A 15,998-nucleotide genomic window follows, 5' to 3' on the forward strand; every position below is an offset into this window, starting at 1 on the left:
AAAATATTACATTCGGGGGGGAAGGTTTAATCATCAAGAATATGGATAAATAATTTTCATCAACCTTTTGAGCTTCCAAGATTAGAGAATTAACCTTGATGACTATATAACTAGTTGACGGAAACGATCTGTGTAATTTTTCAAATTTATGCATCAAAAAGTTGCATACAGGAGTATTTTATATTGACTGTCTATCTGAATGAAAAAATAGACCTTCAGGTAAAGCTAATTGTTGTGAAATTAATTTAGTGCAGATCCAAGTAATCAACTGTTTTCATTGGAGAGGTGAATGAATAAGCTAACTGAAATAAATGGTTCTGACAGATGTTCAAGAGCTCGCTCGTTCTATTTGTGTTCTTTTTTCCTCAACCTGCTAATGCCTTAGACGACATACTCAAAATTACTTGATGAATCTTCGATCGAAATCTACATTTGATATACACCTGGTAGGATGGTTCCAAAAATAACCATTTCCATAAATGTGTGTTTCCCAAACATCTTATGTAGACCTAGAACCCAAGATTGCTCAAAATTACACCTGTTTAGACTCAGAACTCATATTCAGTCTCCATCTGCATAATGATGTCTTTCTGAGCCCACTTCTACTCAAGATCTAACACTAAATTTATTCTCTTCGGCCCACTTCCATGCTCAATCTAGTACTCAATTTCTACTTCTATGTATCTATCTCTCCAGACCAACTTTCGCAGACTCAGATCTCAAAATTACCTTCTTGCTCTCTCCATGCCTCAAGTTTTCTTAAAAATATCACTGATTTAAAAGAGTACTTAAAATAGCTCTTTCTCAACGCTTTATGCTGAAGGCCAGGCTCAGAAACTATTCTTTCCACCTTTCCCTACCCATAAATATCTCTCAAGCAACTACCCAGAATAATTCTAAACCTCTGGTTATATCTCTGCAAAACAGTGTGTGTTAATCCCAGACCCTCAAATCACTCAATCTTCAACTTTTCCTGATGTAGGCCTAGCACCCAAGATCATTCAAAATTTACACAAAGCACCTGAGACAAAGCCACTCTCTCTCTCTCTCTCAGCTGTTTCCATTACAACAGGACCCAAAAAATCAACCCCCAAAGGGCCACCTGGGCCGACAAAACCAGGGAAGTCTAAGCATGGGCTCTTGCAGCCTCTTAAGTTGAAACAGGCGGCCAGCGCTTGGTGACCAACTCAAGAAGAAGAGCAGCTGCAGAGTCCTTGGCCTTTTTCACACTAGGCATGGGCTCCCCCACACACTCATCTGTCCAACCCCTGTCTGACGTGTTCACACGCACTGCGTACACGAACCGCTTGGCATGGGCTGGGCCACCCTCCTCCACGCACCGATACATGGGCATGGGCCACTGCCGCCTCAGACACAAGTCATTGAGTGTCTGCCTTGTGTATTTGACTGACTTATCCTCCTCCTTTTTCTCCTCCTCAGATCTCTCCTTCTCCTTCAGAGCTGCCAAGGCATGGCGAGCCGCGATCTTTTGGGCCATCTTCTTCTGCGGGTTCTGAGCTGAGCCCATCTGGACGCCGTCCACAAACACTTCCACTGTGGCCACATTGCCTGTGCGCACTGCCCGGTACTCGAGCCCCTCTGCCTGCTGCTGGCATCGCTCCTGCAGCTCCCTAACTGGGTGCACAGGCAGCGTCTCCGGCGTCACCATCGGTTCCAGCAGTGGCTGCAATGCCTGCACAGATTAATAAAGTTCCCAAGATTAGGGTTGGATAGAGAGATAATGATGGCTTGATTTAGAAGGATTATAGCTGCATCGGCTGATACTTATACTCAGACTGGCATGGGTCGGAATAGGATAGAGAGATGACGATGGTTTGATTTAGTTGGGTTGGCGTTGCATGGAGTGATATAATTCTAAGGCTGATATTCGTTCAAGTTGGATCGATAGATGATGGTTTGATTTAGATGGTCTGTTAGTTTGATGGCATGTGAATTATGGTTAGACTGGCATGGGCTTGAGTTTGATAGAGATATGAGGATGGTTTGATTTTAATGTCATCATCACTATGGTATAATTTGAGATAGGAAAGAATGACTAAGAGTTTGAAGGGGAGATAATGTGACCTTTGAGGAAGGATTAAAGCTTACCTTCCATACACAGCCAGGATCACATCCATTGTCAATGAAGATTGCGCCTGCAATGGACTCCACAATGTCCCCAAGGACCTTGGGAGCCTTGCAGTCTCCCAGTCCAAAGGAGTTCAGACCCGGCTTCGATAACTCATCTTGGACATCCTTGACAAACTCTCGAATCTGATACTCAACAAGAATACGGAGGGTTTGATTTTAGCATTGAATATGAGCTTCAACGAAAGAATTCGAGGTCTAGGGTGAAAAGACGTGCCTGGGCTTCAAGTGCAGTAGAACCATGACGAAGATGGAGATGCAGATTGTGTTTCACGGCAACACGAGCAAAGTTCTCATTGTTTACAGCCGCAGCTCTGAGGTCAGTGAGCCGGCCTGGTGGGAGATCAGTGTAGGTGAAGAACAGGTGGGTAGTGATCAGTTGGTCAAGAACAGCGTCGCCGACAAACTCCAGCCTCTGATAGCAGGGGACTCCCGATGAGGGCCTCGACGCATGTGTCATGGCCTCCACCAATAAGCCCTTGTTCTTAAATCTCAGATTTAAAGTCCTCTCCAATGTCTCCAAATCCATACTCCTCGTCAAGCTTTCTGAAATGGCGTAGGGCTTGTTCATGGAATCCATTTCCTCCCCTTCCAAATCCACTTGAATGCCCATCCATTTCATCAGATGACTGGCGCCAGCTTCACCCCCTTCGACGTAGTAGACGCCAATCAATGCTTCGACAACATCAGCTAGGGTTTTGCTGGAGAGAACCCGGTATGACCCAGCATCCCCTTCAAGTTCTCCATCTTCCCTTTCATTGTCATCATCACCATGATCATGATCATCATCGTCATCATCAAACACAGGGGGCACGCCAGGAGCTGACCATCTTGAAGGAGCAAATCGGTCAGCTTGGATATATGACTGGAGTCCTTTTTTAAGTGCACACTGGTATAACATCATGTTGCTGACCATCTGTTGTCGCATTCTTGTGAGTTGACCTTCATGTTTCTGCGGATATCTGAGAAAAAGATACCTGCTGACAACCCACTTCAGATATGCATCTCCCAGGAGCTCCGCTCTCTCATAGCATAAGGTCTCTTGGCATGATGCTGCAGTTAAGGCTTCCAACACCTACAACCAGAACCAAAATTCATAGATTAAATCATATAATAAAATTGAGACAAGTAGCACTAGGGTCAGGGATATGATCAGTAAGAATCAGATAGGCCTCAACTGGAATTTTTTATTGATCTGACGACTCAGACTGTGATCTGTTGGTCTGTTCTGATCGATCAGAAAGTCTAGAACAAAACTGGACCATTGATCAGATTCAATCAAGAAGGCAGACCAATGGTAGACTGTCTGATCGGCTCAATCAGTGAAGTGGGCCAACTTAACTAATCTGAAGCTGCTGTGGCAGCCCCTCTCGTTCTCTCCATCTCTATCCCCTGATGAGTTATGAAGCAGATTCTTTTAAGATGAAAGGAATGGCTGGCATCGTGACACTGATTTGCTACACTATTGTTGTGCCACCCCCAAGTCTCTCAATCTAGTGAAGTAGCAGGAGTGAGGAAAGAAAAAGAGAGTCATTTTTCCGAGTTATTCTTTTTTATTCACGAACTCCTGACCAATCCCAACCAATCCAACCATTTAATTCTGATTGATTTAAGATTTTTATTGATCAATATCGCTGGATCCTGATTTGATGAAATTTTTTGATAGATCAGACAACACGGGATCATAATTTGATCAGATAAGATCAGAAGAAGATTGTTTGTTATTTCTGTTGATCAGAACAAGATTTTTTTGAAGAAGAAGATCAGATCAAGATTTTTAAATGATAACCGACTGCTATGACCACATGATGAATGATTTTTACCTTTTCAATGGGGACCGGGTAGTCAATTAAGCTCCTCAGTTGAGCGGCTAGAAGCATGCTCTCGAGCCTCTTCATAATGGAAGGCAGTCTCTGGGCGCCTCGAACAAGGGGTCCAGGAAGAGGATGAATAAGGCAAAGCTCTGGTGGAAGAAATACGTAGTATGTTTTATCCAGATCTTCCTTGCCTTCACCATTATTGTCTTCATAAAAACGAAAAAAAATATTTTACTATTGGTATAAAAAACATCCTATGGTAGAAGAGATCTTTAAAATGGCATCTAGCTTACCTTCTGACTGCCCGAACCTTGGGGAGAGCAGATTCTTACAATATGAAACACCTCTTCCCCGTAGCAAAGGTTGTTTCTTATGAACTAGATGGACACCATATCTGAAATATAAAGCAGACGGTAATACTATCTGAAGTTTGATCTGCTGAGACGTCAAAAGGTATCTTTGTCAACGACTATGTAATTTAATGAAATATGAGTAAAAAATTAGCATTGATCCTCTGCCATTAATGATCATGATACGCATTTTTGTCATCAAACAAGACAATACTGATCTAAGATGTAAAGAGAAAATGCTCCTCCCTCATTGGAAATCAGTAGCTATTTCACCGTCAATGGAAAAATATTAGATCTACGATTTCAGCTTTAAAAGTGTGCTGTCGGACTATCCAATATAGAAGCTATCTTGATACTGTAATCCAGTTTAACTAATGAAAAAAGGCAAAAATATGAGGAAGAATGTCACAGGTAGATAACAGAAAGAGGTTGAAGTAACAACGGATATGAGCCCATATCGGACCCCAGACCCTCTCTATGAGGATCTCCCTGCCAATTCAAATAGTTCTTGACTACTCTCCATAGGGAGGGCTACAAGTATTAAAAGGGAAATATACTAAAGTCAAAAATGAAAAAACTCCGAGTTGGGCATCATATCAGAACCTACACCTAAAGAAATCTGAGAAATTCATCATAAAAAGGAAGAAAAATAGATAAACGTTCAAATAAGAAGATTAGGGAGCTAAGCCGTACTTTTTTTGGTAATAATCTGCAAAAGAAGCATACTCCAGCGGACCTAAGTAGCCTTCCTTCTTCGGAAAAGGATTCTCAGCGTTCATGTCATATCTTACGGATTCAACATAAAATCGTTTTCCAGAGTGAACAGCTGTCACAATTCTCCCAACAATCCCATCAGCTAATACACATGAATCCGCCAATACCAATGTCCCAGGAGTTAAATCTCCAACTCTCATGCTTTCTGAAGAGTTGAAACAGGGAACCAAGCCGTAAGCTTTCACCACATCAAATGGGGCGACCGCTCCTCGAATACCATAAGTAGGGTGAATGACTCCATTGTGCCGTAGCTTGCCAAATCCGTACTCTCTTCTATCTCCACCAAGAGTTCTCTCATTAGTTCCGAGGTACACATCAGGGCGCGCCCGCTGGAGAGGGTTAGCCCACGCAGCACTGCCCACAATCTGATCTAATGTATCCCAATCAATCTCCACTGTTGGATCTTCAGCGCTGTCTTGATCTCTGATGGGAACGAACAAGTATGCTTTGGCTGGGTCCCATGGAGTGGTGGCGGGTTTAACATCCACGTCAAGGACAATGCTCATGAGTCGAACATGAAAGCTCTTCAAGGAAAGCAACTACAGAAGAGAAGTTGAAGTGAAATAGAATAGTGCACTTGAAAAATTCACATTCAGAGAAGATGTCTGCTGACCTGAGTGTGATTGATATCAAGAGCACCCTTGTAGAAAAGAGACGACTTTGTAGTCACTGTTTTGGCCACAAAAAGTTCTATAGTCGTAGAAACCACCTGTGAGTTTATCAAGATTAAAATGAACTTTTTTTTTATTTCAAGACGAGTAAAATTGAAAGTTTGTTGCATACCTCCTTGCTGAGCTCGTTGCCAAAAAGAACAGCAAAATCTGCACACTGTGCTAAGAATGGGTCCTTGGATGTGCCGACATTTACGCATTTTACCACGTACATGTACAATCTGAGAGTCTGGGACCTTGTTGAACATTCCCGCAGGGGTAAAATCCATTCTCCCTTGCAGAATTTGAAATTCGAAAGAGTTATGAATGATTACAGAAAAGAGAAATGCATTGAACGTTGCCATGACAACCATAATTTTTCTGGCAACTCTTTGTTACCTTTTAGCCTTAAATTGCACCCAAAAGGGAAAAAAGATAAAACGAAAGTCATCATCAATTGCACCCATTGAGGCAATGGAAGTAATGATAACAAATAAAAAAATTGACATGAAACGTAATATACATTTGAGCACCATACTGTCAAACTAGAATTCTGTCCTGGATAATGATGAGAGTGTTGTGGAAGAGAAGAGGAAGATAATGACATACCCATAACTGAGTACATAGGTGGGTATGTATACCCTAAGAGAGAGAAGGATAGATGGGCTAATGGGCTTATAGAATAGGGCCCATTAGCCCATAGTAGCTAGTCTCTCACTAACACCCCCCCGCAAGCGAAGTATGGATATCTTCCATGCCGAGCTTGGAGACGGCACGTTGAAGAAGTGGGCGGAGAGGCCCTTAGTGAGGACGTCCGCTGCCTGGTCGGCGGAGGCAACAAAATCAAGGTCAAAGATCCCTTCGTCGACTCGCTCCTTGAAGAAGTAGCGGTTGCGCTCCATGTGCTTGATACGTCCCTGTTGTCCAGGGTTCTTGGCCAACGCAATCGTCGACTTGTTGTCGCAGTAGAAGTGAATCGGGCCGCGACCACGCCGGAGATCGTGAAGGATGCCATAGATCCACTGGCCCTCGGAGGCCCCATCGGCGAGTGCGCGGTACTCGGCTTCGGCGCTAGAACGGGACACTTTGTCCTGCTTGCTGCTTTTCCAGCTGACAAAACTGCCAAAAACAAACGTGCAGTAGCCCGTGGTAGACCGATGATCCACAACGGAACCGGCGAAGTCAGCATCAGTGTATACTTTGACGGTCCGGTCAGTACTGCGAGGGAAGAGCAGGCCCTTGCCGGGGCAGCCCTTCAGGTACGCAAGAACCCGGTGGGCGGCCTGACCGTGAACCTCCATGGGAGAATGCATAAACTGACTGAGCAAGTTGACGGCGAAGGCGATGTCAGGCCGAGTGTGCGTCAAGTAGAGGAGTTTTCCCACCAGTTGCTGATACCGGTGGGAATTCGTCAGTGGTGAATCCTCCCCTTTGCCCAACTTGACGTTGGGATCAATGGGAGTGCTCACCGGCGCACAATCGGTCATCCCAGTCAGTGCTAGTAAGTCGACGGTCTATTTCTGCTGTGAGACGAAGATCCCACGAGGAGAGTAGGCCACCTCGAGACCAAGGAAGTAGCGAAGAAGGCCGAGGGCCTTGATCTCAAACTCCTTAGCCAAGGCGGCGCTCAGGCGGACAGCTTCAGCAGCATCAGACCCCGTGATGAGGATGTCGTCGACGTACACGGCAAGAATGGAGATCCCGGTCGGGCTGTGACGGAAGAAGAGGGAGGCGTCTCCATTACTCTGAGTGTACCCTTCGGTCTTCAGAACGGAGGAGAACCGCCCAAACCACATGCGCGGAGACTGCTTGAGTCCATAGAGAGACTTCCGCATGCGGCACACGTGACCGGGGGGGCCGAGAGAATAGCCCGGCGGCTGCTGCATGTACACCTCTTCCGTCAGATCGCCATGCAAGAAGGCATTCTTGACGTCGAACTAGCGGATGGTCCAGTGGAAATGGGCCGCAAGAGCCAAAAGAAGACGGACAGTCTCCATCTTCGCCACTGGTGAGAACGTCTCGAAGTAGTCTACGCCATAGGACTGAGTGAACCCCCGAGCCACAAGCCGAGACCTGAGGCGTTCGAGAGTCCCGTCCGCATGATGCTTCTTGGCGTGGATCCACTTGCAGTCCACAGCCCTCTTGCCAGGGGGAAGTGGAACGACGTCCCACGTGTGGTTCTTGAGGAGAGACTGCATCTCCTCATCCATCGCCGCTTTCCAAGGAGGAGAGGCGAGAGCATCGGCTAAGCGACGAGGAACGGGATCGGACTCGATGCGGGAAAGAAATAACCGGTAGGGAGGACGCAACTGGTCAAAGGAGATAAAATGAGAGAGAGGGTATAGGGAGGCCTTAGTGCACTGACGGACCCCTTTCCGTAGAGCAATAGGCCATCCCAACTGATCGTCACCATCGACAGAAGGAGGAGCGGAAGCAAGGGGGAACTCCCCGGGAGGAGCAGGAGACGACACACCAGATGAGGAGTGTATGTCGGCGGTAGGAGGGGAAGATGAGTTGGATGGAGACGAGGGCTGGTCACGGACGGGTGACAAGGGCGACTCACCGGGAGGGGACGAGGATGGTGAACCGGAGACCAATGGGAGAGGAGGAGTTGCCAAGGGGGGAGGGGCAGGAAATGAAGACGAAGTGGAGGACACGTCCAAGGACCCCGCAGGGGGAACTGAGGAAGAGGAGGCAAGGGGAGAGAGATTATGGAGGGAGGAGGGTGGAGTGGTGGTGGTAGACCCAACAATCAGACGGGGCCCCAAGGGGGGGGCCGAAGCAGCCTCATCCAGCGGAAGGCGTGATGAGGTAGAACAGTCCCCAAAGTAGGGTTCATGCTCGGCAAAGGTGACGTTTGCCGAGGTGAAGAAACGTCGAGAGGGCGGATGGTAATACCGATACCCTTTTTGGAGGGAAGAGTAACCCACGAACACGCACCTGAGGGCGCGAGTATCAAGCTTTGTGCGCGTCAGAGAAGAGTCATGGACGTAGGCCGTGCAGCCGAAGATACGAGGCAAGAGCCCCGTCCTCAGGGAAGCGTCCGGGAAGGCCGCAGTCATCCGGTCCAAGGGGCTGGAGAACTCCAGGAGCGGGGTGGGGATACGGTTAACGAGATGAGTACTCGTCAAAACCGCATCGCCCCAAAACGCCAGGCGCGCCGAGTCCAACAACAACGTGCGCGCTGTCGAGGTAACATAGCCGATCCGCCGCTCAGCCATGCCATTCTGCTCGGGGGTGGCCACACAGGAGGACTCGTGGAGAATGCCCCGGTTGGCAAAGAAAGAGTCGAGGTCAGCGTTGAAAAAGTCCCGAGCATTGTCGGAACTAAAACGCTGGATGCCGCGACCGAACTGCGTCTGGAGCATGGTGCAAAAATGTCGAACATTCTGCGCAACCTCCGACTTTGCAGTCAGAAGGTAAACCCACGTATAGCGGGTAGCTTCGTCCACAAAGAGTAGGAAGTAGCGATGCCCCTTCAGACTGGGCTGTGGGGCCGGCCCCCATACATCACTGTGGACGCGGAACAGCGGGGTCGTAGTGTGAGACGGAGAGGAAGCAAAAGAGGATCTACGATGCTTGGCCAACTGACAAGCTTCACAAATCACAGTCTTGAGGTCCACGCCCAAACATAACGACGGAAACAAACGCTGTAAAGTAGAGAAAGGTGGGTGTCCAAGACGCTGATGCTCCATCAGAAGACGACCCCGACACTGCTCAGCCACCGAGAGTAGAGTCCGGTGCACCATGAAGCACTGGGAGCGGCCTCCATCATCCAGCAGCAGCAGTCCATTCTCCCGCCTAATCGGTGTAGTCCGGCCCACCTTGTCAGACAGAAACATACCGTCAGGCCTGAGGTGGAATGAACAGGAGACGGCATCAACTAAACGCTGTGGAGACATAAGAACTGCCCGCAGGTCGGGAACATGCAGGACGTTGTGGACCACACCAAGACCGTCCACATAGATTGCCCCGATGCCAACCACACGAAGACGTCCACCCCCTGCCGTGAGAACAGTACGGGCACCCTGATGCCGCTCATAGGACACAAACCGGGCATTACTCGGGGTCATATGTTCGGTGGCCCCCGAGTCAAGGACCCAAGTAGTATCGGAGACGACAAGAGAGTGAAAAGCCGTATGACCACAGTACCATTCATCGGAAGGGGAAGGAGTGGAAGACGCACCAAAACCACCGAAGTAAGCCGTGGATGGATTCTGCAGGGCTGCCATCTGGTCACGAAGTCGGGCCAAATCTGCCTGGAGCTGATCCATGGTCACTGAGGAGGCGCTGGCGGAGGATAAGTCAGACTGGGACACCATGGCCTTACCGTCGGCGGCCTCTTTCTTCTTTCTCCAATCATTCAAGCGCTTCTTGCACTTGTTCTTCCCGTGGCCCGGTTTGCCGCAATATGAGCAAACCGCCGTCCCATCTGGTGGAGCAGCGGATGTGGGCGTAGGGAGGATCGCCGGGGGCTTGCCGCCGGAAGAAAGTGCAGACGCGGTGGGGGCAGAAAGCAGGGCGGTCGACTCGCCCGGAGGACCGGAGGAGGGAGTCCCATGGAGGAGAAAGTGACTTTCCTCTTCTTGGAGCTCCTTCACCAATTCCTCAAGAGCAGGTGGACCTTCTTTGCGGTGCAAAGCACGACGACGGACGTCATCATACTCGCGGTTCAGGCCGCTGAGGAAGCCCATGATCCGCAAGAGGAGCACATTCTGGTACGTCTTCGACGTCGGGTCGTCGGGTGGAAGATAATAGTCCACCTCATCCCACATCTTCTTGTGGGCAAGTGCATATTCAGAGATGGTCAGCCCCCGACGGAGATTGCTGGCCTGACATGCAAGAGCATAAAGGCGCCACCAGTCATTGTCCCGCCACAGAAGGAGCGCGATGATCCCAGAATCCTTTGACCGCTTTCTGATGCGGAAACCGGTCGCGAAGTCGGGAGCCAGGGTGTACGATACAGCCAGCCGAGGACGAACTGTTCCTCAACGTCCCACGCCGCATGGTGTGGGTGGTCGACTGTAAGGGGCTCTTCAGTGCAGTGCTTGAAGAGCTGACGTGCCTTCAGGGCGGTTTCGACAAAGCGCATCCACTGAAGGAGATTCGGGCCCCGTAGGAGTGTCACCTCCGGGACCGATGGGAGCGGATGAGCCACCCTGTAGGACAAGGGCCTCTCGGCGAAGTCAGTCTCAATGAACGGCATGTTGGTTTCGTGGCGGCGGCGGCGGCGGCTGGCTGCGCGCGCGCACGCTGCTGCTGTTGCTGCGCGCGGCTGCTGATTACTGCTGCCCAGGCGCGGGCGGTGGCGGTTATGGCGCGCACTGCGGCTAGGGCGGCGCGTGTTCAGCCGCGCCGCGCCGCGCCGCCGCCGCCGCCGCGCCGCGGCTGGCGGCTGGCGGCTGCGGCGCGCGGCGCGCTGCGGTTAGGGCTGTGGCGCGGGCGCGCTGCGGCTGGCAGCTGGCGGCTGCGGTTAGGGCTGCGGCGCGCGCGCGGGCGGCTGGCGGTTGCGCGGCGCTGGCGCGCTGCGGCGCGCTGGCGCGCTGCGGCGCTGGCGCTGCGGCGCGAAGCGCTGCGCTGAAGCGCGCGGCGCGCGGGCGGTTGCAGCGCGGCGCTGGCGCTGCGGCTGAAGCGCGCGCGCGGCGCCGGGCGGCGCGGCTGCGGCGCTGGCGCGCTGGCGGTTAGGGCTGCGCGCATGCGCGCGGCGGCTGGCGGCTGCGCTCGGCGCGCGGCAGCTGGCGGCTGCGCACGGCGCGGCGCGCTGGCGGCGCGGGCGCGGTGACTCGGCGGTTGCTGCGGCTGCGGCGCGTGCGCTGCGCGGCCGCGGGCTGCTGCGCGTGCACGCGGCGGCGGCGGGCGGCTGCGCTTGCGCACGGCGGGGGCGGCTGCCGCTGCAAGAGCGGCAGCGGCGATGTGCGGGCGATGTCAAACCCTAGGTGAGGAAGAGAAGAGGAAGATAATGACATACCCATAACTGAGTACAAAGGTGGGTATGTATACCCTAAGAGAGAGAAGGATAGATGGGCTAATGGGCTTGTAGAATAGGGCCCATTAGCCCATAGTAGCTAGTCTCTCACTAACAGAGAGGATGATAGCGAGTTGCCTCTCCAAGTTATTCCTCTGTGCCAGGATGACAAAGACAATGTAAAAGTATTCTCATCATCAATGTTACTCATCTGCAACTAGGATGATCATGAATATCCCAATGACAATGGTGACAGATGAATCCCCTCCGCCTGTCGCTGGGAGCTTCTTGTCCTTGTTCGAGATGAGGAAATGGTTGATGATGACTCATCATTGGCCTCATCATTCGTCTGAGCCAGGATGACGACGACAACCATGAGTTAGTCATTGTCATTGTCACTTGTCTGCAACTAGGATGGTGAGGATAAGAATTGTAATCATTACATGAGCTTGTGAAGCTGACGATGACAATATCTGGATGACGATGGTGACTTTGTCCCGAGATGCGGGAACATTCAAAAAAAGAAACCAAGAGAAAAAACGTAATGAATGTATTTGCACCAGCAAGGATCAAATACAACTAAAGAGATAGAGGTAGAGCTTACATGAAGAATGTCTGATACCCCTTCAGGATAGAACTCTCTGTAGCGAGCAGTTCCAGGGAGTGGATCTCCATCATTCTGTTCATTTTTCTCATCATTCCCACCATTACCTTTTTCGGGCAAAAGCATGTCCGTGAACACACCCATCTCATGGAGCTTCCTACATGCAGCTAGGCAGACAGCCTTCACAAAAAAACAGAAAGATCAATAAGAGTTTGAAACAAATTTTTTTTTCTATATAATGGAATGCGCCTTGCATGCCTGCTGTGCAAGGCGAATTGAGCTGCATAAAGGGCCCTGAAGTTTTTCAAAGGGTGCGTTGCAAGGAAGCTGAAGCTTGCATGAGTACTCAGTTGACCCGCCAGGCAAGTCGTGTCTTTCCATGATAAATTCAGGACGGAGTATTGAATACCTTCAACGGAACAACTAATTAACCCTTCAAAAACTAAATAAAAAACAAAAAAATCCAATGAAAAAAAACTACCTGTCACTCGGCAACTGTGAGCAGTAAAGGTGGATGAGTCCAACGGCAGAATTAAGACTCACAATAGCGCCAGTAGACTCCACCCTATATAAAGAACCGGGCAGCATATCAGCTGACGTCAGCTTTGAAGAGTCTTTAAGATGGCTTAGATCTGTCCGCTCTATGGCTTCCTTCCTGAGAGTGTCCTCGCTATTTCTAGCATTCCTCAAGAAGACTTCATGCATCACATTACCCCTGAATTTTGAAGCTGATCGTGAAAAATAATCCTTTAAATATACTTTTAAAATCACTGTGATACCTCTCAAGCATCAGAATGTAATCTGATCCTGGCTTCCTTGCCCGACCTCTGGATTGAATGTAGGCCAAGACAGTTTTTGCTAAGTCAAACCGAATAACAACATTGCACTGCCGTATGTCAAGGCCTTCTTCAGCTACACTTGTGGCAACGAGAGTTGTAATCTAAACCATAAATAAAATGACACGATAAATTAAATTAGGAATAACGAAGGAAGACAAGAATTCAAGCACATTATTCTTACCCGACCATCACGAAATTTTGCGATTGTTTCCTGCATTTGACATGCTCGCATTTCTTGGTTATTATTGTGTCCAATCAAACTGGCACACTTGATAAAATTCAAGGACGGTAACTCAGAGAAAAGCTGCAACAGAGAAAAAAAAGTAATTTGCTTAAAAACAATGCCAATGGAGAGGTGGCACGGATAAGCAGAGAGTCAAGGAAAAACCTTTGGAAGGACCAGTGCTGTGACAACTCTTTCCACAAAGATAATAGCACGAAAGTCTTCAGTGTGTTGATAATTTAGAAGTATTTTAATGAGGGATTGCACCTTAGGTGTGACCTTTCCATCTGCCACAGCTGCCCCCATGATTGCATCCACATGCTCGCCACCAGATAACACTAAATAACATAGGACAAAAGTAACATGAGAAAAAGGCATTCCATCAATAATACAAAAGTAACATGAGATAGTAAGACTGGCAGACCATATCATGACGCAAGGTTATATCGGCAATGACAGAAGTAATCATTTCGATGGTCAAAGAAAGTATAAATAGGATAACCAATAGAAATCGAGTTTATAGAAGAAAAACCTAGAGAAGATTTCTGCTATGTTTTTGTGTCTTCAAGGAGATTTTGTCTATTCATCATAGGAAACTACTCATCAAAGTGTGGTCACTCAATCTTTAAGCCTAAAATTGGTCAGATATGAAACTATGGAAGTCACAGTCGAGTGCACTGCCTATGAGGATACACTCCCAGTCAAATAGACGATGGATACATTTTCTTAGTCATCCACAAAAGAAGCCAAAACCTGCAAGATCGCACTTCATCACTCGAACTAAAATAAATGAAAAGTATAAGTTTTCTTCCGCAACTGCATAAGCACAAAATTTGTGATGAGAATGAAGTGTTTAGTAAAAGAGGAGCACAGTCTCGTGTGAATGAGCACAAAATTTGTGACAATATTCAACTGTCTAAAATGCCTTCAACTGAAAGAAATGGACGTTAATTGTGAACAAATTCTTACAGTAGAATGTGGTTTATACAGTTTGAGATCATCTGATATCAGTTGAAGGTGGTCCAAACGTCAACAGTACAGGACATTATCGGGCATTCGGATCCCAAAACGCATAATGGTACTCTAGCATATAGCCATGTTATCTCAAAGCATTTGATACATGGATATCCATAATGATATTCAATTATCCCAATATCAGAAACAGTTATCGCAATAACGGCCTGCCCCCACCACCTTCCCTCGTCCTGTCGCCTCACCACCTGTGAACCGCTCTTTAGGCCCCCGACCCAAACTCCACCACTGCTCTCCCCCTGCTTTCCCTGCTCCACCCCAAAATCACTGTCCCTCCCTACCAGTCCCCAGCCCTACAGGGTGACCAACCCCCTTGCCCCTAACTCCCGCCCCCACCAATGGACCACCCCGCCTCCCAACCCCCTCCCCTTTCCAGAGCACCTATGCAGCCACAACCCCCACTCCAGCCCTGCTGCTTCAGCCTCATGCCCCCAAACACTGCATACCAACCCACTTGACACCCCCCCGCCCATAAACATCGTCTCCTCAGTCATTGCCACTTTGCTATCCTCACCATCCAGCCCCACTGCATCCACTGCCATTGCTACACCACTACCTTATGTCATCCATTACATCAATGATATATTTTGTTATTTATGCTACAGGTTTTTTAAGAAAATTTATGTTATAGTTATCACAATTGTCATACTCTTAGTCATAGTATTACCTAGTATCATCCCAAGCATCAAACGTTACCGACATCAAGCATCAAAATGAGATCTGATATCTGTCACTGTTAACAGAGTCAGGAATGTTTTTGATTTTCAGGTTGAGTGATACCAAAGATAACTGATAATGGACAACAATAACAGTCAGTGCTAGTCAATCCAAAATCCCCGTACACCTCCGAATTGTATGTGGAAAGAAGGTCCAATAAAGGTGCAAACAACAAATAGATCACTTATAAATCTTCCATCTCGTTAAAATGAGACAATGTTTCACCTCATTAGCTGAAAAGATCATTTCTCATCCCAGAACGAAGTCCTCACTGTCACAAGAGTGTATGACAATGACGATTACAACTTTCAAAGATGATCGGCCAAAAATTGAGAATGAGTGAGAGAGAGTGGGAGAGATGGAAGATTGGGGGAGAGACAGACTGGAGAGAGGGATTCAGTGGAGAGGGAGGGAGAGGGAGGCTGGAGGGACTGACTCATGGGAGAGGGAGGGAGAGAGAGGAGCATAGTGAGAGGGATAGGGAAAGACAGGAGACAATGAGTGAGAGAGGGAAAAACAGGAGACAGAGAGAGAGAGAGAGTACAGATAGTGTACGACAATAGGATAAGAATGATGATATGATGATGGCACCTAACTGTCGGCATCATCCACTCGCCATTATCATCGGGGATGGTAATTTCCACTTCCAAGTTTGTGGGTCAAGCAGATGAGATCACACAGACACAGAGGAAGAGATAGAAAACACTATTGGCGTAGCAGGAGCTAGGAGACGATATTTATAAATAAGAAGAAGATATATTCCATGATGTTTTAACGTACATAATTGGACCCAGCAAAATGCATGGCCATCACAAGGGCTAGTTTGTACTTCGTGTAACATAGCACGGTAAGTGTTACGCGCAATGTCATAACACCTAC

At 48.5% G+C, this 15,998-nt stretch overlaps 1 protein-coding gene across 2 annotated transcripts in view; it reads right to left on the reverse strand.

The window, feature by feature from the left end:
• Window positions 1-952: 952 nt before the first annotated feature.
• DCL1 (dicer-like 1) overlaps window positions 953-15,998 on the reverse strand; it is a 29,926-nt gene continuing 14,880 nt past the window's right edge. For both annotated transcript variants that reach the window (XM_078592042.1, XM_078592043.1), the window contains 14 exons: window positions 13,536-13,708; window positions 13,329-13,451; window positions 13,088-13,248; window positions 12,790-13,023; window positions 12,567-12,717; window positions 12,309-12,488; window positions 5,873-6,034; window positions 5,703-5,798; window positions 5,009-5,628; window positions 4,259-4,359; window positions 3,972-4,171; window positions 2,366-3,223; window positions 2,110-2,274; window positions 953-1,693 (listed from right to left, as the gene is read on the reverse strand). In XM_078592042.1, coding sequence (XP_078448168.1) covers window positions 1,151-1,693; window positions 2,110-2,274; window positions 2,366-3,223; window positions 3,972-4,171; window positions 4,259-4,359; window positions 5,009-5,628; window positions 5,703-5,798; window positions 5,873-6,034; window positions 12,309-12,488; window positions 12,567-12,717; window positions 12,790-13,023; window positions 13,088-13,248; window positions 13,329-13,451; window positions 13,536-13,708 — 3,767 coding nt within the window. In that variant the 3' untranslated portion in view covers window positions 953-1,150. The remainder of the gene's footprint in view (window positions 1,694-2,109; window positions 2,275-2,365; window positions 3,224-3,971; window positions 4,172-4,258; window positions 4,360-5,008; window positions 5,629-5,702; window positions 5,799-5,872; window positions 6,035-12,308; window positions 12,489-12,566; window positions 12,718-12,789; window positions 13,024-13,087; window positions 13,249-13,328; window positions 13,452-13,535; window positions 13,709-15,998) is intronic.

Source organism: Wolffia australiana, chromosome 2, assembly GCF_029677425.1.
Source record: "Wolffia australiana isolate 7733 chromosome 2, ASM2967742v1".
In the NCBI taxonomy this organism is placed as follows: Eukaryota; Viridiplantae; Streptophyta; class Magnoliopsida; order Alismatales; family Araceae; genus Wolffia; species Wolffia australiana.